This window comes from Bubalus bubalis, chromosome 5 (genome assembly GCF_019923935.1).
Source record: "Bubalus bubalis isolate 160015118507 breed Murrah chromosome 5, NDDB_SH_1, whole genome shotgun sequence".
NCBI lineage: Eukaryota > Metazoa > Chordata > Mammalia > Artiodactyla > Bovidae > Bubalus > Bubalus bubalis.
In genome coordinates, this window is record NC_059161.1 from 10,165,468 (window position 1) to 10,191,590 (window position 26,123).

General features: G+C 38.9%; 2 protein-coding genes and 1 non-coding gene across 13 annotated transcripts in view; 2 read left to right on the forward strand and 1 right to left on the reverse strand.

Annotated features, from left to right (window-relative positions):
• NSL1 (NSL1 component of MIS12 kinetochore complex) overlaps nt 1-10,085 on the reverse strand; it is a 70,098-nt gene extending 60,013 nt beyond the window's left edge. Inside the window, exons 1-2 of one of the 4 annotated variants that reach the window (XM_025285444.3) lie at nt 9,793-10,080; nt 2,814-2,892 (exon numbers count right to left, since the gene is read on the reverse strand). In XM_025285444.3, the coding sequence (XP_025141229.2) occupies nt 2,814-2,892; nt 9,793-10,026 (313 nt within the window). In that variant the 5' untranslated portion in view covers nt 10,027-10,080. Of the gene's footprint in view, nt 1-2,813; nt 2,893-9,792 lie in introns of all 4 variants that reach the window. The other 3 variants (XM_025285443.2, XM_006054049.3, XM_044942691.1) reach the window with 3 other exon arrangements.
• Nucleotides 10,086-10,091: 6 nt separating this feature from the next.
• Nucleotides 10,092-24,925, forward strand: TATDN3 (TatD DNase domain containing 3). 8 transcript variants are annotated; one of them, XM_006054043.3, is made up of 10 exons: nt 10,093-10,248; nt 11,884-11,916; nt 13,118-13,191; nt 13,395-13,479; nt 15,721-15,783; nt 16,684-16,793; nt 16,965-17,020; nt 18,285-18,397; nt 20,910-21,008; nt 23,987-24,925. In XM_006054043.3, the coding sequence occupies exons 1-10, from the start codon at nt 10,180-10,182 to the stop codon at nt 24,128-24,130; spliced, it is 846 nt and encodes a 281-aa protein (XP_006054105.3). In that variant the 5' UTR covers nt 10,093-10,179; the 3' UTR covers nt 24,131-24,925. The 8 variants fall into 8 exon arrangements, with proteins under 8 accessions (XP_044798625.1, XP_006054105.3, XP_006054108.3 ...); XM_006054044.3 differs by having other exon boundaries at nt 10,094-10,248; nt 20,928-21,008; XM_006054045.3 differs by having other exon boundaries at nt 10,094-10,248; nt 20,931-21,008.
• On the forward strand, nt 21,706-21,777 carry TRNAE-UUC. Its single transcript has one exon. It is a non-coding gene; the product is annotated as a tRNA-Glu (tRNA).
• Nucleotides 24,926-26,123: the final 1,198 nt, after the last annotated feature.

Below are 26,123 nucleotides of genomic sequence, written 5' to 3' on the forward strand. Positions count from 1 at the left end.
ACACCACAACTAGAGAGTAGCCCCTGCTCGCCACATCCATTAACAGAGAAAAACCCGTGGAGCATTGGAGACCCAACACAGCCAAAAATGATAAATGAATTTTTTTTTAAATAAAATACAGCAAAGAGAAGCTGTAAGGCGCTTCCATTAAGTGAAAAGGCAGAAGTCTGCAACTTAATAAGGAAAAATATTGTAGGCTGAGATTGCTAAGATCTACGGTAAGAATAAATCTTCTATCCATGAAATTGTGAAGAAGAAAAAAGAAATTTGTGTTAGCTTTGTTGTCATTCCTCAAACTGCAAAGGTTACAGCCACAGTGCATGGTAAGTCTTTAGTTCAGACAGAAAAGGCATTAAATTTATACAGTAAGATATTCTGAGAGTGAGGGAAAGAGACCACGTTCACATAACTTTCATTATAGAATATTATTATAATTGTTCTATTTTATTATTAGTTATTGTTGTTAATCTCATTAAGCTTAATTTCTAAACTAAACTTCATCATAATTGTATACAGGATGGATAAACAACAAAGGCCTACTAGCACTGGGAACTGTACTCAATATTCTGTGACAAACCATAATGGAAAAGAATATAATACATGTATATTATTAAGTCACTTTGCTGTACAGAAGAAGAGCAACATTGTAAACTATACTTCAATACAATTTTTTTTTAAATAGTATACACAGGGTTTGGTACTATCTGAGATTTTAGGCATCGACTGGACAATCTGGATACATCCCCTTAAGCTAAGAGGGGACTATGGGGAGGTGGTTTAGGGGCATTACATATACTGTGCACTTTACTTACATTATTATTACATCAGTTTCACCTCAGATCATCAGAGGTTGGGGACCCCTGATCTACAGGATAAAGTACATATTTCTCAGCATACTCTACTGGGCTTTATGTGATTTGGTCCCAACTTGGCCTCATCTATCTCAATTCACTTCTGACATTTTCCAAACATATCACTCCTTTGTGCCCTTAGGGCTTCCCTGATAGCTCAGCTGGTAAAGACTCCACCTGCAGTACAGGAGACCCCAGTTTGATTCCTGAGTCGGGAAGATCCACTGGAGAAGGGACAGGCTACCCACTCCAGTATTCTGGCCTGGAGAATTCCACGGACTGTACAGTCCATGGGGTGGCAAAGAGTTGGGCATGACTGAGTGACTTTCACTTTGTGCCTTTGCACATGCTTTTTTCTTTGCTTCAAATGTCCTTCCAACCTCCTTTCTGTCTATACTTTTATTAAATGCATTTAATATCAACCTACTCTGTTATGTCTTCTCCCACTTCCTGAGGAGTAATGTGTTTTTGTCTATTTCCTTCCTTTAATGATGAGTTCCTAAATGGTAAGAATCATATCTTTTCATTTATTTCCTGGAACTTGGTATGGTGTCTGACATTTATTAAGTGCCCATGAAAGAAGGTAAAATTGCAGTATTCTCAACTATTTCCCCTCAGAGTTATAAGGGGGGGAAAGGGACAGAGAACATCCAGGTTTCAGCCATCCACTCATGCTGTCAACCTGTCAGAAAATACACATGTTGATCTATAAACTGATGAATCATACACTAAAGGCAGTCTGGACCGAACAACACAGCAATTCCAAACTGACTTCACAGAACAGCAGTCACATAAACACTCAGTAAAGACTGTCTAGTTTGAAAATACTCCTAGGTGATTCTGATATGCTGCCTTTCCCCACTAACTGGCAATCACTCTGATAATAGTTGACAAATCTGATGTTGTTTTTTCCATTTTAACATGTAAACCACAAAGTGAACTCTGGGTGTCTTTGAAGGGGTAATTATAATAATGCCAAGGAGTAGAGAGTAAAGTCTTCTGAGCAAAGAATTATCTTAATGCTGAGAAAAAAAATTATAGCCATAGAGAATTACTTGACAGGGCTTGGAATAAGCTCAAAGGTTTAAGTGGTTAATCTTAGCAGCTAGCAGAGACATCAGTCTACACTGGTCAGATCTCTGCACTATCACCGTGGCAACCAATAAGGTTGCCTGACAGTCCTCCTGTCAGGACAGCCCTTTTCCTGGACGTTGCTGGAGAATTCTGCCTCTCTTCCCACGCTGATCATTCTTTTTCTACTACATTTTTTTCCTTCCTACACTGACCATTTTCTTTCTATTAAAACTTCAATTTCTTTAAATATGTCACCTTTATTAGGTAGGGTGCAATCTAGTCTGCCTGGACCAGCAAAATATTGTCTTTTTAAGGAGGTTTCTGCAAATATTAAACTCATTCTTTATATGGTACTTACACAGTCTAACTTCACATTTCTAAGAGTATTTCACTATCTACTCAAAGGATCACTTATAAAAATATAATTTGATTTATAAAGTATTAAGCATAGGAATTCTCTGGGCCTGCTTCTTCATCTCACGATAGTTCTATGGTATTTTCCAATAAGCTATTGACAAGGTTACTTTTGAAGACTGATCAGATGAAAATCTTGTGGGAATGCCAGATAGCATATGTAAAGGATCATGGTAACCACTACGTTTTTTGCCTCAGTGTATGACCTTAATAGTCTTCTAGATTAATTTTCTCTTTTCTTCCAGTAAAGGAACTCTGCCAGTAAAGAGGTGACATTGAAAACAGGTAGGAATTCCCTGGTAGTCCAATGGTTAGGACTTCAAGCTTCCACTACAGGGGGCATGGGCTTGATCCCTGGTTGGGGAACTAAGATCCTAGAAGGAATCTTCCATGTGACATGGCAGGAAATAGAATGGAATGGCTACAAAAATAACTCAGAAATGAATGACAGAGGGACAAAGTGAAGTCACATACCCATAAAGCAATCGTCTGAAGCTTCCTGCCATGCCTGCCCATTAATGCTGACGTTCTCTTGCACAGCCGATTCGAAAGTCTGCAATAAAGTCACAAAAATCAAGTCACTGAAAATAACTTTAAATACTGAATTCAAACATTTGGACAATTCAGATTTGAGATAGAGAATATAAAAAAAGTAGACGACTAGATTACTAGTATGCTTATGCTTTTCAATGAAGTGAGATTCCATTTGAATCATTTATTTTACCTACATTTTAGTTCCAACAGCCATTAAGAGAATGAGAAAATGTGATGAAAAGTTTTACAATATTGGTGCAAACAAAAAAAATTTACTTCTTAAATGAAAGGAAAGTGAAAGTGAAGTCGCTCAGTCGTGTCCGACTCTTTGCGACCCCATGGACTGTAGCCTACCAGGCTACTCTGTCCATGGGATTTTCCAGGCAATAGCACTGGAGTGGATTGCCACTTCCTTCACCAGGGGATCTTCCCAACCCAGGGATCGAACCCGGGTCTCCCGCATTGTAGACAGATGCTTTACCGTCTGAGCCACCAGGGAAGTAAATGAAAGGAAAACAAGCTAACAAATTGGGCTCAAATGAATCTCAAGGGTATAAGTAATACATTTGCTGCTGAATGAGGGTCAGTGTTAACAAGTGGGAAAATACACAGGCTTAAAACAAAGTGAAATTAATTTCTACTTTACAACGGACTGTATTTTGGGGGAAAGGGGGACTGCGTTGGGTCTTAGTTGCAGCACGTGGGATTTTCATTGCATCACTGGGGATCTTTCACTATGGTAAACGGATTTACACAGACTCTCTAGTTGTGGCACTTGGGATCAGTGTTTCAGTGCTTGGGCTTAGTTACTCTACAGCATGTGAGTTCTTCCTGCACTGGGGGTTGAACCCACATCCCTTGCATTGCAAGGCAGATTCTTAACCACTGGACGGACCACCAGGAAAGTCCTAGGACTCTTTTTTTTTTTTGAGATATACTTTGAAGTATGTAATGATAAAATGACATGAGAGATGCAATTTGCTTTAAAATAAGAAGTATAACATATTTTTGATAACTGCTAAATTTGGTGATAGACATATGGATGTTCACTGTGCTAGGCTATTTTCTGTAACTTTAAAAATGTTCGTAATACATTAAAAAGTAAAAAACTAAAGAAATTTGATGGTATCATCCAAATTTTAAATGCACAATCCTTATAGCCTAACAATTTCACGTCTATCAATATAACCTAAAGGACCATTCTCATAAAAACATAAAGAAGATAAACTGAAAATGCTTATTTCAGTTCTGTTTGAAATTATGAAATATTGAGGGAAAAATATCTAAATTCAAAGTTAGGAGAATGGCTAAATATACAATATACCCATATCATACAATACTAAAAGAATGAAGTACATCTCTATATAACATTAACAAATAATAATCAAAGACATATTCGGTTTTTTAAACAAAAAGCAGGATGTTAGGAGAAGGTAATGGCACCCCACTCCAGTACTCTTGCCTGGAAAATCCCATGGACAGAGGAGCCTGGTGGGCTGTAGCCCATGGGGTCGCGAAGAGTCGGACATGACTGAGTGAATTCACTTTCACTTTCATGCATTGGAGAAGGAAATGGCAACCCACTCCAGTGTTCTTGCCTGGAGAATCCCAGGGATGGGGGAGCCCGGTGGGCTGCCGTCTATGGGGTCACTAGGAGTCAGACACGACTGGAGCAACTTAGCAGCAGCAAGGTTTCAAAAAGGTCTCTTGGTATTTAATAGAACCAAGGCTATCCATGCCAATAGGGGCCATCAGAAGGCATGTAGTCCAGCTCTATCATTTTATAGTGAGGGAATCTGAGGCCAAGAGAACTGGCAAGACTCAGGTTTAGTTAGTGGAACAGCCTGTCTAGAACCTAAGTATCAAGGCATAGCTCCTTTTACTGTTACTGAAGTGTTGCTTCAGGGCTCTGCTCATGTTATTGCACAAAGAAATTTTCCCTTTCCACATAACTGAAGTAGCCCCTATCACTCTTTTCTTATCTTGCTTTATTTTTCTTAAAACAGATTCTATTCACAATATGTATTTGCTCACTTATTTATTTGGCACACTAGAATAGAAACTTGATGAGCACAAGACTTACTGCTGTTTCTTTGGAACCTGTAGCATTGTCTGGTATACAAAGTACTTAATAAAACTGGTTGATGACTAAACATTTCAAAGTAAAAAAAAAAAAAAGCAGGATGTTAACAATTTATCAGCATGACACTATTAGTATTAAAAAAAAAAAAAAAGGAACACTTTTTAAAACAGAGAGATAGTTTTAAAGTCAAAAAAGAGAAGGATTATATCCTCCAAAATAGTAAGTTATTTCCAAGAAGGAAGAGGGATAGTGGAGAGGAATTCAAAGATTTTTGCTTTATGCTATTTTTCATAAAGAGAATATATTTTATATAATTAAAAAAAGCTTAAAATTATCCTGCAATTTAAAAATAAATTTTTAAGAAAGGAAAAAATAAGCTTAAATCAAATGATGACTGATAATTATGAGTTAGAGTATGTATTCTATACTTTAAATATTTTTATAAAGTAAAATCCTTACTCTATCCAGTTCTATTCAAGAATTATCCAAATTGTCTTTTTAATATTCATTGTATAGTTGTATCAATTTTTTTAAATGTTACTTTATTAAGTATTAGAGAAATGCAAATCAAAACTAAAGTGAGGTATCACCCCACACCAGTCAGAATGGCCATCATTAAGAAGTCTACAAAACAATAAATTCTGCAGAGAATGTACTGCACTGTTGGTGGGAATGCAATACAGACACTGTGGAGAACAATACGGAGGCTCCTTAAAAAACTAGGACTAAAACTACCGTATGACCCAGCAACCCCACTACTGGGCATATGCTCTGAGTAAACCATAATTTGTATCTCAATATTCACTGCAGCACTATTTACAATAGACAGGACATGGAAACAACCTAGGCGTCCATCAACAGACGAAAGGATAAAGAAGTTATGGTATGTATATACGATGGAATATTACTCAGCCATAAAACCAAACAAATTTGAGTCAGCTGAACTGAGGTGGATGAACCTAGCACCTGTTATACAAGTGAAGCGAGTCAGAAATGAAAAATAAATATCATATATTAATACATATATATGGAACCTTCCCTGGTGGCTCAGAGGTTAAAGACTCTGCCTGGAATGCGGGAGACCCAGGTTTGATCCCTGGGTCGGGAAGATCCCCTGGAGAAGGAAATGGCAACCCACTCCAGTACTCTTGCCTGGAGAATCCCATGGAGGGAGGAGCCTGGTAGGCTACACTCCATGGGGTCGCAAAGAGTTGGACATGACTGAGCGACTTCATGTTCATATGGAATCTAGAAAAATGGTGCTAATGAACCTATCTGCAGGGCAGGAATGGAGACACATGTAGAGAATGGACGTGTGGACACAGCAAGGGAAGGAGAGGGTGGGATGAACTGAGAGAGCAGCACTGACACACACACCCTCCCACGTGTACAGCAGATGGCTGGCTTAGAATCCACCTGGCCAGTGCAGGGAACGTGGGTTCAATCCCCGGTCTGGGAAGATCTCACATGCCCTGGAAGCTGCTATATAACACACAGAGTTCAGCCTGGTGCTCTGTGACTTCCGAGAGGGGTGGGAAGGCAGGCGTGTGGTGTGGTGAGGTAGAGGGGTGGGAGGGAGATTCGAGAGGGAGGGGCTATATGTATACTTATGGCTGATTCACGTTGTTGTACAGCAAAAACCAACACCACATTGTTAAGCAATTATCCTCCAATTAAAAAAAAAATTGTGGTAGCTGAATAATGGCCCCCAGAGATGTATGCATTCTAGTCCCCAGGACCTGTGAATATGTCATCTCATACAGAAAAAAGGGGGGATTTTGCTGGTTGTGATAAATAAAGGATCATGAGATGTGAAGAGTGTGCTTGATTATTCAGGTGGGCCCAATGTAATCACAAGGGTCCATACCAAAGGAAAAAAAAGGGCAGGAGTGTCAAAATCAGAGGGAAGGGAAGTGTGAGCAGAAGACAGAGCTCTGAAGATGAAGGAAGGAGCAATGAGTGCAGCCTCCAGGAGCTGGGAAAGGCAAGGGCAGGGATACACCCCAGAGCCGCCAGAAGAACTGCAGCCCTGCCAGCACCGACTTCAGGACTTCTGCCCTCCACAACTGTCAAATAATACCTTTGCATCACTGTAAGCCACTCAGTGTGGTAACTTGTTACATCAACAATAGGAATGAATACACTGTCCACACCCTCTATCTCTGTTGTTTTTGGATTGTTATTTTCAATCTCTGTCCCCAGCCCACTACCCACACCCATTATAAATAAATTAAAATATTAAAGGAAAAAAATACACAGGACTTTCCTAGTGGTCCAGTGGATAAGAATCCACCTGCCAATTCAGGGGACACAGATTTGATTCCTGGTCTGGGAAGATTCCACATGCTGTGGGGTAACTAAGCCGGTGTACCTCGAGTCTGTGTTCTGCAACGAGAGAAGCCACTGCCACAAGAAACCCGCCTGCCTCTAGAAAGCCTGAGCACAGCAATGAAGACTCAGTGCAGCCAAAATTAACTAATTAATTTTTGAAAGCCTTAAATAAAAAGTCTACAGATTATAAATGCTACCTTTTTTCATGACTGGTGGGAATGTAAATTGATACACCCACTATGGAAAACAGTATGGAATTTCCTCAAAAAATTAAGAGTTGCCATATGATCTGCATCCTACTCCTGGGCATATCTATCTGGAGAAAAGTACTAAATAAAATTTGAAAAGATATGCAGGACTTCCCTGGTGGTCCAGTGGTTAAAGATCTGCCCACCATGCAAGGGGACATGAGTTCAATCCCTGGTCTGGGAAGACCCCACAGGCCATGAGGCAGCTAAGTCCGTGCGCCAGAGCTACTGAGCTTATGCTCTCGAATCGAGGAACTGCGACTACTGAGCCCACACACCACAACTACTGGAGCCCGCATGCCCTAGAGCCAGTGCTCCACAGCAAGGGAAGTCACCACAAAGAGAGCCCCGAGCATAGCAACTAAAGAGCAGCCCCATTAGCCGCAAGTAGAGAAAGTCCTCGCACAGCGATGAAGATCCAGCTAAATACAAAAATAAATAGCTTCAAAAAAAAAGATGCGCACCCCAGTGTTCACCGTGGCACTGTTTACAATAGCCAAGACATGGAAACAGCCTAGATGTCCATTGACAGATGAAGCGTAAAGATGCGGCACATACACAATGGAATACTCCTGAACCGCAAAAAGGATGGAATAAAGCCATTTGCCACACATGGATGGACTTGGAGATTATCACATTAAAGTGAAGGGAGTCCGACAGAGAAAGATACATGGTATCATTTATATGCAGAATCTAAAATATGACACAGAAGAACGTCTATGAAACAAAGTCACATAGAGAAGAGACTTGTGTGTACAAAGCAGGACGTGGGTGGGAGAAGGATGGATTAGAAGTTTAAGATTAGCAGATGCAAACTTTTACGTGTAAAATGGATAAACAACAAGGTCCTGATGTACATCACAGAGAACTATATTCAATATTCTGTGATAAACCATGATGGAAAAGAAAGCATATATATGTATAACTGAATCATTTTGTTATACGGTAGAAATTAACACAACATTGTAAATCAACTATACTTCAATAAATTTAAAACTATCACAAAAAATGTTACTATATTATGCAGTTTTAGATAAAGATGTCAACATTCCTGAAGCCTCCGCCTTTTATCTGTTTTCTTAATTAAAGCACAAGTGAATTCCCTTGGTAGTTTAAGTCTTCACATCTTTTATCTTCTAATTTACTTTCTCATCCATTAATAAAGTATAATCGGTTAAGCCAAGTTCCTCTTTTCCTGTAAGGAGAATTAATGTTCTAAGTACCTTAGCACTTCCTGGAAAGGGGTAAATTCTAAGATCATTACACAAAGAAACAAGTCTTCTCCTGTGAAACTACTACTAAGAACGTCCTCAGGTATGTCTCTATCCTTCCCTTGCTAGCAAAGGGGGAATGATATAAAAGTCAGCGTATATAATACTGGAACACAGAATCACAACCCAGGGAGTGTTCTAACATTCTTCATCCACTTAACTTTATTTTGTTTGCATTGTGGTCAGTAAAACTGTACTGCATTACAAACATTTTGACATTTTCCCCTGTATATAAATAGGTTGTGTGCTTTCTTCAGACTGGCACAAATCCCTCAATTTGTGTCTTCCCCCACGCCACCACCCCCCCAAAAAAAACTCATCTTCTACAGAGCTTTGCAAAATACTTGAGAAAGGAAGGGGAAACGGATTATAAGGGTCGGTGTGATCTTAGTGAAGTTTATAATGGGAAGCTTCCTTATCTACTTTAGACTCGTAGAGAAAATGTTTTCGCTGTCTTTACAAGATATTCTAAAAACAAGCAAAAAGACCAAAAGCTAGCCTGGTGACTGACTTCCAGGATTCTCCTTTCTGAGTCTCTGTCTACGCCATCCAACAGGGGACAATCTAGCCACTTTGTGGCTGTTGAAGCCTTAAAATGTAGCTAGTGGAAAAGGACATCAGGTTTAAGTTTAAGACAGATGTGAAAAGCTTGGTATGAACCAAAGAATGTAAACTAGCTGTTCCTTTTTTTTAAAATTATTACAAGTTAAAATGGTATCTTGGACACGGTTAAATAAATATCATTAATTTCACCTATTTTCTTCCTTTTAATTTCAAGTGACATACATGGCTCGCCTTGAATTTTTCGGTCGGACAGCACTGCTCTAACTAACAACACCCAGCTGCCTCCAGCATCTATCTCGTTCCCTCGCGTTCCCGGGCACCGTTCAACTCTGCCAAAACCGGCCGTGGGCTCCTCCTGACCACTGAGACCGGGGTGTGGAGAAAGCGGGTGAAAAGACAAGAGATAGCTACTGGGCCCGTACCCACTGCGCATCTCGCAGCGCGGGCTCCCGAATCTCTTCAGGCAGCGCGTCCCCGAGTTTTTGCACGAAGCTGCTGCACAGTTCTAGCATTTCCGTCACGGCCCGCTTCGAGGTGCAGCGCACACGGAAGTCTTTTCGGTAGGTGGCAGGGACCGAGGCCCTGTCTTCCGTCCCGGCCACTCTCCCCACGTCCCCCGAAGGGGAGCGAGGTACCGACCCGAGGGCCCGCTCCATTCTTCCAACTTGAACTCGGGGCGGGAATTCTGAGGGCGGAAGGGCGGGTTTCCCGGGAGGAAGGAGCACACGTCCGGCCGGAAACTGAGCCCACCGCGGCACTAGCGTTCCGGCTGTGGCTCCGCGGCGAGTCCAGGGGTTTCGGTGGCTGCTATGATGGGGGCGGTGGGCGTAGGGCTGGTGGACTGTCACTGCCACCTCTCCGCTCCGGACTTTGACCACGTACGTGAGGGCGAGGTCGGGCCCGTGGGAGCGGGGCGGCCCCCGTCCTTTACCCTTCGAGCTATCCTCCCGTGGGGCGAAGTTCCACGCGTAATGTCAACGTGTTTTACCTGCTACATTGGAAACCAGAGGCTCGTATTAGAGAAAGAAGAGGCGGTTCTGTTTTGAGGGTTAAACCTCTCAAGAGGTGACGCATAAGTTGCGGAAGAAGGACAAAGCGGTGGGTGCATGGTGGTGAGGAAAGCAGGCGGGTTGCAGGCCCCTCGACAGGACAGAATTGGGCACATTCAAGATATCTAAAGCCTGAGTGGCGTCCGATGAGCTAAAAAGAGAGAAGCATAAAATCGGACTCAAGAAGTTTGCATAGGATAGGTGAGGCACGAATTCACATTTCATTAGAATCACAATGAAAGTGAAAAGTGAAAGTGAAGTCGCTCAGTCGCGTCCGACTCTTTGCGACCCTATGGACTGTAGCCTACCAGTCTTCTCTGTCCATGGAATTTTCCAGGCAAGAATACTGGAGAAAAAAAAAAAAAGGAAAAAAAAAAGAATACTGGAATGGGTTGCCATTTCCTTCTCCAAGAGAGATTCCCGACCCAGGGATTGAAGCCGGGTCTCCCACATTGTAGGCAGACGCTTTACCGTCTGAGCCACCAGAATCACAATGGGGATCCTGTAAAACTGTTTGTTGGTTGGGTGGGTGGGTGGTTGAAGGAGAGAGACATGATCTGATAATCCATTTAAAAACCTTTCTGCCGATGTGTGGTAAATGGATAGAGGAGAACAAGGGTTAGAAGTTAGAAAACCGGTTTGGAGGCTATTGCAGTATTGAGACTAAAGATCGAGGTTGCAGGGGAGTTGCAAGCGAGAGAAGCAGATGGATTCAAGTTATATTTTGGAGGTCGATTCTTAAGTACATACTGAGAGGAACTGGATGTGCAGAGAGAGGGAGAGGAAGAACTAGAGGATGCTGGAGAGAGATAGTGGTGCTGTTTACTGAGATGAGGGAAAACAGATTGGAGAAGGCAGGCAGAAGGAACAGATTTGTTGGGGAGAAAATAGTTATGCTTGGCACATGTTGAAACCTGATGTCCATCCAAGTGGAAATGTCATATGGTCATTTAAAAATGTGAATCTTGGGTTCAGAAGAGAATTACAGGCTGGAGATAAAAACTGGGGACTCACTAGCATAATGAGTATAGTAATGAGATCACTTAACGGAAAGTACACAAAGAGAAGCCTATGGTCCTGAAATCAGAGGAGAAAGAGCCAGTCAAGGAGACTTGATAAGTAGCCGACAGCTGGAGAGAAATATTTGCAGAAGCCAAGAGTAGAAAATATTTGGGGAAGGAAAGAGTAGAAAAGTGAGGAGTTTCTAATGCTGCTGAAGGGTAGAGTGGGAAAGAGAAGTGTCTTTTATATTTGACAATAACAGTTTCTGTTCCAGTAGAGGGGGAACATAAGCCAGAATTTACTGAGAGAGTAAATGGAAGGTGTGTCAGCTAGGCTCTGCTCACCACCCTGTTCCTTGCCGTCATTGTCGGTCTTAATATGCCTCAACTGCATTGGTATACACAAGCAAAGGATAGTTACTTATCCATCTAAAATGATCATGATTATTTATGTTTATTTTAGGATCTGGATGATGTGCTGAAGAAAGCCAAGAAAGTAAGCCAATAGCTATACTTGCTCTTTTTTGGTTGTTTTTATTTTCCTGCTAATTTTGATCTAAGATAGTTTGAAATTTTGGTATAATATGTTGATGTTGCTCCAGTAAAACATACATTAACAATAAGCTGCACCTATTGTTTGCTATGTGCCAGGCACTGAACTTAAACCCGTTCTGTACATTATCTCATTTAATGTTTCTCAACAACCTTCTAAGGAAGCTACTATTTTATAGGCAGCCGTTACCTGTTTTATAGATGAGGAGGCTAAGGCCTAGACTGACTTGTCCAAAGATGTGTCACTAGTAAAGTGATACAGACAAGATAGTCTGAATCCAGAACACATGCCCACAGACACCAGGTATGCCAGCTATATAGAACAGGTTGGTCCGTCTGTCAGTTCTTGCTGCTGCTGCTGCTAAGTCACTTCAGTCGTGTCCGACTCTGTGCGATCCCATAGATGGAAGCCAACCAGGCTCCCCCATCCCTGGGATTCTCCAGGCAAGAGTACTGGAGTGGGTTGCCATTTCCTTCTCCAATGCATGAAAGTGAAAAGTGAAAGTAAAGTCGCTCAGCCGTGTCCGACTCTTAAGGACCCCATGGACCGCAGCCTGCCAGACTCCTCCACCCATGGGATTTTCCAGGCAAGAGTACTGGAGTGGAGGGCCATTGCATTCTCTGCTGTCAGTTCTTAAATTAGCATTATTCTGAAGATCTTGGGAAAATTATAAAAGTTTTCTGAAACATTTTGGTTTGTTTGGAGGAAAATTGTTAATTTGGGGAAGCATTTATGAAATTCATTACAACTAGCATTTTGTGGTCTTCCTTGAAACTTATAGAAATGGTTGCCATTTTTATATATAGCCATCTTTAACTATTGCAGTTTAATTAGGAGTGTGGTATTTGGAGTATCACACGCCTGATGATCTTGGGCAGGTTATATGACTCCATCCAAATGTCTCTTGATCCATACAGTGGATTACAGCAATGCCTATGTCAAAAGGGTGTGCAGATTAAATGGGGTAATATTTATACTCACTGAATATATGTCCAAAACATAGTAGCTAATTAGTGATAGCCATTATATTGATGGAGTGTGAGTGAGCAAGGATAACTAAAAGCACAGAAAACTTTAAATTTTTATTTAGTTGTATTGGATGTATATTGAGACTATAACTAAATTCTATTCATTTTTGTTCCAGGCCAATGTCATGGCTCTTGTGGTGGTCGCTGAACATTCAGGAGAATTTGAAAAGATTATGCAGCTTTCACAAAGGTGCTACTTCTCATAAAGAAATAGAAAAGGATGCATTTATGGTGTCATGTTTATAATATCAAAGATCATCCATTTTTAAAGAGAATGAGAAGGAAAAAAATTACATTAACAGCCTTAAAAAAATTATTTCCTACTTGTTCTTCAGAGTAACATTGTCTCCTAGTCTAATAATCCTGCTTTCTTAATTCATTCTACATTTTTAGGTATAATGGGTTTGTCCTGCCATGCTTGGGTGTTCACCCAGTTCAAGGAGTTTCACCAGAAGACCAAAGAAGTGTCACATTAAAGGTAATAGTCTTATAAAACAGGAGCCATAAAAAATGGTATTACCCTTTGACTCAGTAATCCTCCTCTTTCTGATTTTTATTCTAAAGCAATAATCCAAAAGAAAAAAATTCTATCTTCTTTCACAAAGAGGTTTATTACAGCATTATTTATAATAGAGAAAAAGAGGGAACAGCCTAGCAGTTCAAAAATAAATAGTTAACTTATACAGTGTTAAATATGATGCTACAAGGTTAAATATAATTTTATAGAAAATGTGGGTTATAAGGTATATGTGCATGAGTGCTAAGTCATTTCAATTGTGTTCAGCTGTTTGTGACCTTATGGACTATAGCCCACCAGGCTCCTCTGTCCATGGGATTCTCCGAGCAAGAATCCTGGAGTGGGTTGCCATGCCTTCCTCCAGGGGATCTTCCCCACCCAGGGATTGGACCCGCATCTTCTGCATCTCCTGCATTTTGGGCAGATTCTTTACCCACTGAGCCATACATTGGCTCCTGTCCCTACTTAACCCACTTCAGTCATTTCTGTTACAAGCCTGACCCCTGTTCTAAAGGTTCTAAAGACTAAATATTTTCTTTAATAAAAAAAAAAAATCTAATTATTTTAAATCAGTCAGAATAAATCTCTCCTCCCTCCCCTTTGCCCTTCCTTTCCTTCTCTCTACCTCCTTTTTGAACAGCATAGTGGAAACATCATGAGCTTTGAAGTCAGAGAGACTTGGCCTGCTGCCTTCTGCGATCTATGGCACTTAACTTTGCCAGGTCTCACTTTCCTCGTTTGTAAATGGTGCATAATTATTTGCAGAATTCCCAGTCATAGAGTATAAAGGTATAGAATATTTAAAACCCCACAATAGAACCACTAGCTCTTAAGGAACTTAAGACCTTATGGAGGAAGTAGGAATAGAACTAAAGTCAGAAATAGACCTATGAACGTCCTTTGAAGTATTTTTACATCTATTAAAATGATGAAGACCACATATATTTATACACATTAGTGATATGAAGTAGTATTTCTATTAACAATTTACTATCCTTGACTTGCCAGAAACTTCCAAATTATTTCACAAGGAATTGAAATAATCTCATTGTAAGTTTGTTTTCCTTGTTTTTATAGATAATACATATACCCAGAAAGATTTTTTCCCTATATCTGGTCTTCATCCAAATGTGTAATTTCTTTGTCTTAAGGTTGTCTAAGTGTGCTACGTTTGCTGGGTAATCTCTCCAACTTCTCCAGTCCCTTTGAGGTCCCAGAGACACAGATTAGTTTGAACATTTGATACAGAAGATCCTTTCCTGACACTGACCTACTCAGCTATTGTCAGACACCTTCTCTGGTAACTAACTCTGGTTATGTACTCTTAGCTCCTCTTGACAATGTTAATTCTTCTTCATTGAGTCTACTGGAATTGTAAGGCCTGGATTTATCCTCCCCTATCTTCTTTTCTCTTTCTTCAGGCGTAATTATAACATCTTCTCCTGTTCCTCGACCATCTGTTTTTACCTCTCTTTTCTTAATTCTCCTTTTTCTGATTATTCTCACTAGAAGTACTTTGAATTTACATACTCTGAAATCCTCAAAGTAATCTAAAATATCTAGAAGCAAGTTTTCCATATATTTGTTTTTCTCTTACCTTACAAGGAAACCCTTGCAGGGGAAATTCTCTTTACGTGGAAACAGTGATATGGAAACTAGCGGTACACAGTTACTTCAGTAGTTGACAAACAGCCATATGCGTGAAATTTAGTATTTATATTGTTGAAACTTTAGGACAAAAATACGATACACAGAACTATAAAGATGAAATCAGTGAAAATAGTGCAAAACATGTTTGGGATTATCACTATTAAAATTCACAAGTCATTCGTTCGTACCCTAAGAGGAGAATATAACAATGCACTCCCAGACTCCCCGAGGTGAGTGGCTTTGTTCTTTCTTGCTCAGCTATTCCAGGAAATCCAAATGCCTCCTAAACAGAAGGAAGTGTTGAAGTGGGAATCTTCATAAGAAGTAATGTTCTTATAACTAACTGGGTATGGGACATTTCTGCTCAAATTTCCAGCTAGAATTACTCACCATTATAGGATTACCATTCCTAGTTCCTCAGCTGGGTAAAGGATTTGTATGTAAAGGACCCAGCATAGCATAGTGCCTGGCATATAATAGGTGTTGATACAAAACCTATGAAATTCCTCTCTCCTTCTGTTTGAATGAATTTACTCTTTTTTTTCATCCCAGGATTTGGATGTAGCTTTGCCCATTATCGAGAATTATCAGGATCAGTTATTGGCAATTGGAGAGGTAAATATCCACTAGCTGATCAAGTGATTTCTGATCCAGACCTCCATGTGATACATGAAAGCAGTCCTTAATTCAGTGTCGGTGATTATAACAGACGAAGATAATTATGTTCACCCTGCTCAACTGAATAACTTGTTAGTACTTCCTCAGTAAGCAAAAGCACTTAGGGATAAAACAATAGAACGCCTCCCCATGGGCTTGTTAATGGAAGAAGACTGCTTTATTAGCATTTCAATATACTTTGCTTTTTTTCCTTTTGCTTAAATAAGGCCATCTCTCTGGTTAGTTGAAATAGTATGTACCAGCATAGTTTAAATATTAATAGGTTAGTTTATAATAAAAAACTTAATAATTTAAAGTTGTGAAGCATTTTATCACTTGGTAATTCCACTTGTAAAGATAAAAGATAGGAATAACACATTCAGAATATAGCGTATAGCAGTGCATGCCAAAATAGTATCAAGGGAAGCAGTCCTTTATAATCATTACTGTCCGGCGTGGGGACCACATGCAGCTGTTGAGCACTGAACTGTGACTGGCCCAAACTGATGTGTGCTATCAGGATAAAATGCACAGAGGATTTCAAAGTCTCAGTACCTCAAAGAAAGAATGTAAAATAACTCAGTAATTTTACATTGATTATGTGTTAAGATAATAATATGAATGACTGTAATAATATTGATAATGATTTAGGAATAGTGACTTAAAGTATATTTTTAAAGTTAATTTCACTTGTTTCTTGTTAGTGTTTTTAATGTGGCTTCTGGAAACTATAAAGTTGTGTATGTGACTTGTGTGTATGACTCGCATTATATTTCTCTTGGACAGTACTGCGTCATCATCTGCCTTTTGGGATTCATTAAACCATAAACATGATTCTGTTTTATTTTTCTGTTATAGGTTGGACTGGATTTCTCCCCCAGATTTGCTGGCACTGATGAACAGAAGGAAGAGCAAAGACAAGTCCTAATCAGACAGGTCCAATTAGCCAAAAGACTAAATTTGCCTTTGTAGGTTAATTATCATCTTTCTATATTAATAGTTTTAAAGCACATTATTGATAAATAATGATTCTCCTGAAATGGAGCTCTACTTTTCTTTTTCTCTTAACTACTTTAATAGATAAAAAATAATATATTCGTAGTAAATACTTAAAATAAGGTTTTTTTGTTGTTAAACAGAAATGTTCACTCACGCTCAGCTGGAAGACCTACCATCAGCCTCTTAAATGAGCAAGGTATGTAGGTTCCTGAGAAAAATGTGCCTAATGTTTTGACAATTCTAGTCCATGTTCTCATAGAAAAAGACATCTTATTTGTTTTCTTAAAGGGAAGGGAAAGGGTCAAGCATAGTGCTGGAAATCAATTAAGATGGTTTTGCAAGTCAGCCTACTAATTATAAGGTTTTCAGTGTGATTGTAATGTCCATCAGACCAGGATAAAGCAAATGAAAAATTAGATCAAGTAAAATAAATAAGTTTTTTTTTAATTGGATCAAGTAATCTTTAGTGCCTTCATTTAAAAATTAGCAGCTCAAATTTTTTCATCAGCTTAACCAGCTGATTAATGAGAAAGAGGAAAACACAAAGCAAAGAAGGGTGATCACATTGGCTTACTCTTTTGCCTGTTTTATAGCTGCTGCTTCAGAAAATGGTATTATTCGGATGGTGGCCATCATACATAAAATGCACTGTCTTCTTCACCAGTTGTTCCTAAAGGAAAAATACTTCTCATAGGATTACTTTTCAAATTTTTTAGTTGCCATCCACAGTAAGAAATGCAGTTTATTTTGAAACTCGGTATATACTCATATAGAAACTGACAGAAGTTTAAGAAGCAGTACATCTGTGTGTGTGTGTGTGTGTATAGGTGTGTGTGTGATTATATTGACTGGCACACCCTGGCCAGTCATGACCCACTAAGTTGTTTCCATAACTCACAGTTGTAACCCACTAAATGTCACACCTGCCATTTGAAAAAACAATATCAAATAGTGAGGTAAACGTAATTGCCTACAACTTGAAAGCATTGTGGCTCTCAGTGGTGAGTACTGAAGTCCTTGGGATCACTGAGAGCATGATCTTTATGGAGGCTGAGCAGCCTTGCTTTGAGAACTGGAAGTAGTTTTTGGGAAACCTACTCTGACTGTTGAATTTGTGAACTATTCAATTCCTCATTTCCACTAGCATCCTTCTTAAGGACAGTTTGACCATTAAAAAACCTATTAGGAACAATAATTTGACAGTTCACAAACTTCAAGAAGGTTTGGAATGGGAAGTTTAAATAATTGTTTAAAATTTGTTTCAATTTTATATAATTTATTCTGCAGATTAAGAATTTATTTTTATTCTACTGGTTGAATACTGTGTGTTTATCTACCCTTTAGAAACCTCAGAACCTTCTAGTGACCAACATTTACTTAAAATCTGTGTTGTTCAATTTGATTAGTGGGAAAACCTTTCATTAAGGAAATAAAATGAACTCTGATTTAATTTTTGAGAGGTGCTGACAAAGTGTTGCTGCATGCGTTTGACGGTCGGCCATCTGTAGCCATGGAAGGGGTAAAAGCTGGGTACTTCTTCTCAATTCCTCCTTCTGTCATAAGAAGCGGGCAGGTAAAATCTTTCATTAAACTTTCTTCTACACTTTGTGACCTAGCACTTTAAAATATGAACTTGCACTTTACTCTCGTGAACTTTTCCTGTTCAGTACTTTTTATGTTACTGTACTGTTGTGTACTGTTCTGGTTTCATTACAAAAATTAATCTTAGGTCCCTACCTCATACTTACATCAAGAGTAACTCATAAATGGATCAGAGACCTAAATGTAAGAGCTGAGATTACAAAACTTTTAGAAGAAAACAGATCCAAATCTTGGTGACCATAGATTAGGCAGTGGTTTTCTTTGCCATGACACCAAAAGCACTAACAGCCAAAGAAAAAAAATAGATGAATTGGATCCACACACAAAAAAACTGGGCAGCTCATGCTCAAAAGACCTGGACTCCCCGATAGCTTTCAGAAAAGCATTTTTAAAGGCTGTATGAGGGAGGAGGCTGCAGGGCATGTGATCAGCTTGTACTCAGTGCTCGAATTGGTTGACATCAAGATAACAGTTTTAAGCATCAACAGTCAATCTGGTTTCAAATGGTCTGAGATCTACATGCTTGAGGTCAGCAGTTTTCATCTGGTGACAGTCTGCTTCCTATAAAAACAACTTAGGAATGTGTGTCAGACCTCTGCGTGTATCTTTCAGGGAAATGGAAATTTGGTGAGTCTCCTATATGACTGATTTGTACTCTTAAGTTGTTACCAGTTTTCCAACCCAACAGCTATTCATTACTTCTATATCTTCACGTTTCCTCATCATTAACTCTTAAACCAGCCTTTTAAGACTCAGGGGAGGCAGTAGTCCAAAATTATTTTTTTATTTACCAATTTAGCATTTTAGTTTTGTTTTTTAATTTTTATTGAAGTTGATCCAAGATTATTTTTATTTTTCCTACTTTTATCATTCATGGAGAAATTTCTTAGTAGTACTTTTTAGCAGTGGTATCATTTCCTTTTCAAAACTAAAATGCTATTATTCTTTCTAAGTTTAAAGATAATATTTGTGCATTATAGAAAATTGAGACACTTCAGAAAAAGACAAATTTCCAGTCAACCCAACCCATCCTACCACTGAGAAAATCATTGTTAACATCTGATTCATATAAAATATGAAGATATCATATTCTTTTTGTTTTGAGTTAGCTTCATGGATATTTTTTGTATCTATAAACATAGACCTATTTCTTCTTTAAAATAATTACATAATATTTCACAATATGGATGTACCGTAATTTAGTTAAGGTTACGTTGTGTCTAGTTTTCACTGTTAACAAACAGCACTTCAGTGAATAGCGTTGTACATCCACAGTTGTTCACATAACTCTTGCAGTTACTGTGTATAAATGGAACCATTAAGAAAAAGGGTATGTATTTTTAAATATGTGGTTAAATCATCACATTTCCTTTGAGGAAGTTTATACCAGTTTAATTTTTGTCTGCCAGCAATGCATGAGCATACATATTCCTGTGCTTTTGAAATTTTACTCTCTTTTTTTGGCTGTGCTGGGTCTTTGTTGCTGTGCTGGCTTTTCTCTCGTTGTGAGCAGGGGACTTCTCTTTGCTACAGTGTGTGGCTTCCCCTCGCAGTGGCTTGTCTTGTTGGGGAGCACAGGCTTTAGGGTGTGCGGGCTCGGCGGTTGCAGTTCCCAGGCCCTGGAGCGCAGGCTCCTAGCTGCAGTGCTCGGGCTGAGTTCCTCCTCGCCGTGTGGAATCCTACCAGACCAGGGATCGAACCATGTCTTCTGTGTTGGCAGGTGGTTCTTTACCACTGAGCCACCAAGGAAACCCTGAAATTTTACTCTTAAAATAATTTATTTTATCATTGTTCCACTCTGCATCATATATCTCCTTTCCGTTTTTTATCTGAAAAAGTGCAGTGGCAACAAGAGAATTGCTCTTGGTATAAAACTCACTGAGTTAATTGAAGTCCTTATAATCCAGGCAAAATCATAAACAGAATATAAAACCATCTGTTTCCTAATCTAAAATTCAAAATATGCACATGAACTTAGATTTATAAACATAAAACCTTGACTAACTCAAAGTGAATAGCAGGAAGAAACCCAGAGTATGGTAGTGGTGGAGAAACAATAGAAATCTCTCCGTGGATCTTTCAGTGAGCATGTGGTACCAGATGTTTGGTTTCTTGCTGGATGTACCTCATTTTTTGCTCTTGGTTGCTGCTCTTTTGAGTTCCTAGAGGCTTCAGATAATTTTTGGCAAAGAATTTTTTTTTTTTTTTGGCCACACTGCAGTGCTTGTGAGATCTTAGTTCTCCATCCAGGGATCAAACCTGGGCCCCCTGCAGTGGAAGCACAGAGTTCTAACTGGACCACCAGAGAATTCCCAAAAATGTTTCTTTTTAAATCTGTTAGTGTAGAATGATGAGAACATAGTGGACATTTATTAGTTGAATATTCAGGTATGAATTTTAAATTCCTGCCGAGTAGAATGCATTGCCAGGTAGGTTTAATGCTCCTTATTTAATCTTTACTTCTCATGTTTTACACTTACTAGCTTTATCTTTTCTCTAAGAAGCAGAAACTTGTGAAACAGTTGCCTTTAACTTCAATTTGTTTAGAAACGGATTCCCCTGCGCTGGGACCAGAAAAACAGGTAAACGATTTTCCTATTTCTACATTATTTAGTGTATCTTTCATTTGAAATATTTTCAGTTTAGCTGTGTTTTTCCTTACAATGTAAATACAATGGAATCTTACTTTAGCGCTAGGTTGAAAGATTATATTGACTTAAATTTCACCAGGTCTTTTCCAAATATGGCTGTAGTGCTCCAAAGAATATTATTTGCTATGGGTCACAACCTAGTTTATGTAATATTGAAACCCAGATCAGTATAGTAGAAAAGCTCAGTGTCTACACCTGAAACTACCACAACATTGTTAATCAAATGTACTCCAATAAAAACAAAACAAAACAACAACAGTGTCTAGAGTCAGAAAGACCTGGATTCAGATCTGGTGTGTGATGGTACCCACTAGCTGTGTGACTTTGGTCAAGTTTCTTAATCTCTCTGAAACTATTTCTCATTTGTAAAATGTGGGTAAAATACTTTGAAGTATTACAGTGGGGATTAAATGAAGTAATGTATATGAAAGTGCTTCGTGTGTCTGATATATAGTAGATGTTCAATAAATGTTCATTTTTCTGTTTTGAATTAGCATGCTAAAATTAGCCTCAATATCTTGCAGTACATGTATGTATTGATATAGTCATAGATTTATTTATGAAATTTCGGCTGTACATTTTGTTATTATAGGCCATAAAGAATCATACTTTAAATATTGCTAAGAATTCCCTGGTGGTCCAGTGGTTAGGACTTGGTGCTTTCACTGCCAAGGCCCAGGTTCAATTCCTGATCTAGGAACTAAGATCCCGCAAGCCTCACAGCACAGCCTAAATAAATAAATAAATATTGCTACATTATAAGTTAAATTTACCTGAAGGGAAGACACAGTATCTGCTTTATTTGTTTATACAGTGCCTGTTACAGTCACTTAGCACTAAATAACTTCCTGAGTGCCCCTGACTGCCCATCAGAGCTGTCTCCATGCCTCCCAGGTTCAGAGGACTGGCACTTGAGAGTAAGGAGTTTGGAAACAGTAGTGATGAAATTGTTAACAAACTATGATTATTTGTGATTACATTATGATTATTTTGCTAAATAATGTCCAGTTAGTTACATAATTTTATAAATCAGCTCTTACAAAAATACAGAAAAGGAATGAGAAAACAGGATTGTAACCGCAGATATTTTTTGTTTGAGTGTAAAATAAAATAGCACAAAACTGCCTTCCTGACTAGTCGAAATAGGAGAAAAGGACCTAACTTTTTTACCCTAAAAATGAGTTTCAAATGTTATTGTAATTCAATTTTATATTTGTATTTTGATGATTTGATCAAAATTGTGTTTTTGGCATAATACCTTGCACACAGTAGGTACTCAAAAATATTTATTGAATAAATGAATTTTAAAAGTGAATATGTTTTTTGTTGAGTAAAATGTGTTTATCTTAGACAAATAGAAAACACAGAAAATAATAAGAAAATAGAACCATCTACCACTGAAAGGTTACCACTATAGTATACTGGTTAAAAGTATATACTCTGATGTCAGATTGCTCAGGTTGAAACCTCAATCGGGCTGTTTACTAGCTGTTTAGGATCCCTTCTTATCTGTAAAAAAAGGATGGTAATAATAATACCACCTATCTCCTAGAGTTATTTTGAGGATTAAATGAGAAATTCCATGAAAAACTTAGAACAAAACCTTGCCTACGATAAGCACTAAATAAATGCAGGTTCTTATGTCCTTCCACATTTTATATTCATATATGTACACATAATGTTTTTCATAAAAACAGAATTAACCTTAACACATCATGTCATGACTTGCTTTTATGTGGTGAACATATGTGTTCGTCAGTAAATAAACACTTTTCCTCATCCTGGTTAATAACTATATAAATTGTAGTGCGTGAGTATATTTAACCGGATATTGCCATGTAGGTTGTTTGTTTCCAACATGGTACAGTTAACTCTTGAATAGCGAAGTGGTTAGGGATACTGACACCTTCTCCAGCCGTGTGCCACACCATGGAAAGTCCGCATCTATCCGCCCTCCGTGTCTTCAGTTTTACATCCCTGGATCCAGCCCTCGTTCACATGGTTCTGCATTCACAGATTCAACCCAAGTTTGGATTGTGCGGTACTGTAATTTTTACTGAAAAAAATCTGTGTATAAGTGGACCCACGCAGTTCAAACCATGTTGTTAACAATATAAAGAATGTCCCTGAACCTAAATCTGGGTGCACATTTTTCATTGTTTTCTTAGTAGCCTACATTATCAAGGTTATTTTTTTTGCTCTTAACAGTTGTCGTATTCCTCTGAACATTATCATCCTGAGTAAATAATAACAACAGTAATATATTTCATCATATATAAATGATTGAAGATGCACCACTATTTTGTGACCCTTAAGGAAAAAAACACTACCAATTATACTTTCACATGCCATTGAATGTCAGTAAAATATTTATCAGTTTCAGAGTTAAGATAGGGGAGAAATGCATCTTAGAATCAGTAAAATATGGGTGCATAACCTATTTAGTCTTCAGACACACGATGGCATTACTTGAATCAAACTGTACTGCAGCCTGTGGGGTGTAAGTTGCCACTACAGGGGTGTAGTGGCCACGCAGCAGAGTACAGTCTTTACAAGCACTTGCTTGAGGAGCAGACCAAGGGACAGTTAGTGCATCGGTCAGGTCAACAAGTGTCCACTGTGTAGACTGCTTCGTGTGCTAGGTTCTGGGACCTCAGTTGTTAATTCCCTGCCCTAGGGTTTTGTGAGCCCTATGTTTCAAGAGCAGCATAGACTCCATCAGTGTTGTAGCCTTAGCTTTCAGGCTGAAGTTCAGGGCCTTCTCCCCACCCCCTTTAAAAAAAAAAAAAAAAGAGGAAAGAACCCATCAGTTGTTTTAGCCTACTCATTTTCATCTCTTTTATCCAGTCTCCAAGGATTGCTTCTGTCAAGTGTCACGTTTGATTCCGTGTCTCTTTTTACTGTTTCAGGTACGGAACGAGCCCCGGAACATTTCCATTTCAGCAGAATATATTGCCCAGGTGAAAGGGGTCTCAGTGGAAGAAGTTATAGAAGTGACAACACAGAACGCGTTGAAACTGTTTCCCAAGCTTCAGCGGCTGCTCCCGAAATAGCCTCTGAACAGAACCACCTGCAGAGGGCAGTGTTTGAGAAAAATAAGTGTCCTGACAAGTCTCAACTGCAGAAGCCACTGGAGAAGTATCAAGATAGAGATTATAATTAGAGAAAAGTTTCTCTCAGAAGTAAGACTGGGCTTAGATCCTGAAACCCTGGGTTCAAGTTCTACCTTGCACTGCTTTTCAGTTAATGAACTCATAGCAGGAGATTGGGAACACTGCTGCCTCTTACTTTGCCCGTTAAGAGCAACCACCAAATGAACTGAAGCCGTTTCTTCTGGCGAGGGTGGCTCCCACAGATGAGAAATACGCGCTGCTGTGATGGCATGGGACAGGCCACAGTTGGATTCTTTACCACCTCTTTGACTTCTCACAGGATTTATCCAGTGACAGAAGAGTATCTAGTTTCTTATCCTGTCAAAAGTCCTATCTTTTCTGGGTTTGTAAAACTTAACTTTGCATTTTGAATTCTCTCTTTAAGAGAAAAATGATCATGGTTTTTATGTTGATCTTAGAGTCTGACTTGGGAAGCCAGTGGTTTGTACAATCATCATTAAACACCAAGCCCCAAAGTTTAGTTAATAATTGATTTTAAGTTCCAGTCTGAATTTTGTCACAGGTTTAAAATGTAAATAGCTTCATTAAAAATGTATCTGACATTTTTGCATGCAGTAATGGTTTACATTCTTAAGTTCTGAAAATCTCAGGAGAGAAGAGAGTCTTGTACCTAGTGGTGATGGTAGCATAACAATATGAATGCATAATGCCAATAAACTGTACTGGTAAACTTTATTAAGATGGTAGATTTTGTTATGTGTACTTTACTACAATTAAAAAAATCTTAAATGTAGTTTACAAGGTATTGTGATTCATACCAAAACCTGAGTATTTAATTTTGTTAAATTTTATAAGCAGCAAACACTGGAAAAAGTACCTGCCAGAGAAACAACTTCCTAAAAATTGAAGTGATTTTTACATAATCTTCAATATTTTGAAATTAATTCATTTATGGAGGAGTTGGGGTAGAGGGTCCCCAGTCAAGTTAGACCATCTAAGAAGCAGAACAGGACCCCTTATGAGATATTCAGCCACTTATCATCATGATGACAGATGAAATTCCCACATTTAGTGGGAGGTTGTATTAAAACTAGATTTCTGAGTTCTCTTTTAACTCTATCTCTTTCGCCCGTTTCCTACCGCCATCTGCTCACAATCTCTTTGTCAGACGTCTTCTCACCTTTAAGTCCTCTAAGATCCAACTTACATGACTTTAGCCTACACAGCCACCCCAGCCAGACATGATCTTTGCCCTCTAAACTGTGTAGCCATTTTCTTCATTTATTCATCAGTTTCTTTCTTTTGTTATTCAAATAGTTACTGAGCTCTTCCTACAGGTTGCCCACTAGTCTTAGGTCTGTAGGCTAGAGACAAACACGGTACAGTTCTTGCCTTCAGCTCTCAGTTTAATAAAGAAGATCGACAAGTGGACAAATTGCAAAGCAATGTGAATAGTACTATAATAAAAGAAAAATGAAATGCTATGAAAACCAGCCTGATGACATTTAACACGTGAATCCTTTTTCCTAGGGTTACTTTATGTTTTTCACCTCCAGAGATTGTAAACCTTTTGATGGCAAACTACTTTTTTTGGTTTTGCATCTTCTACGTGACCTGAAGCAAGATTTGCACTATCATATGCTCTCACATGCTTTTTAAATAAGTGAACAGAGATTGTCTCCAACAAGAGGGTGGGATGGCAGAACAGGAAGACCCTGAGCTCACCACCTCTCCCAGGCACACAGATTACAATTTACAGAGCAGGTATTGAGGAGAAAGACCAGAAGACTAGCAGAAAAGATCTACAACTAAAGATATAAAGAAGGAGCACAGTGAGACAGGTAGGAAGGGCAGAGACATGGTATAGTCAAGACCCATACACCCAGGTGGGCAGCTCACGCACGAGAGACGATCACAACTGCAGAGGTTCTTC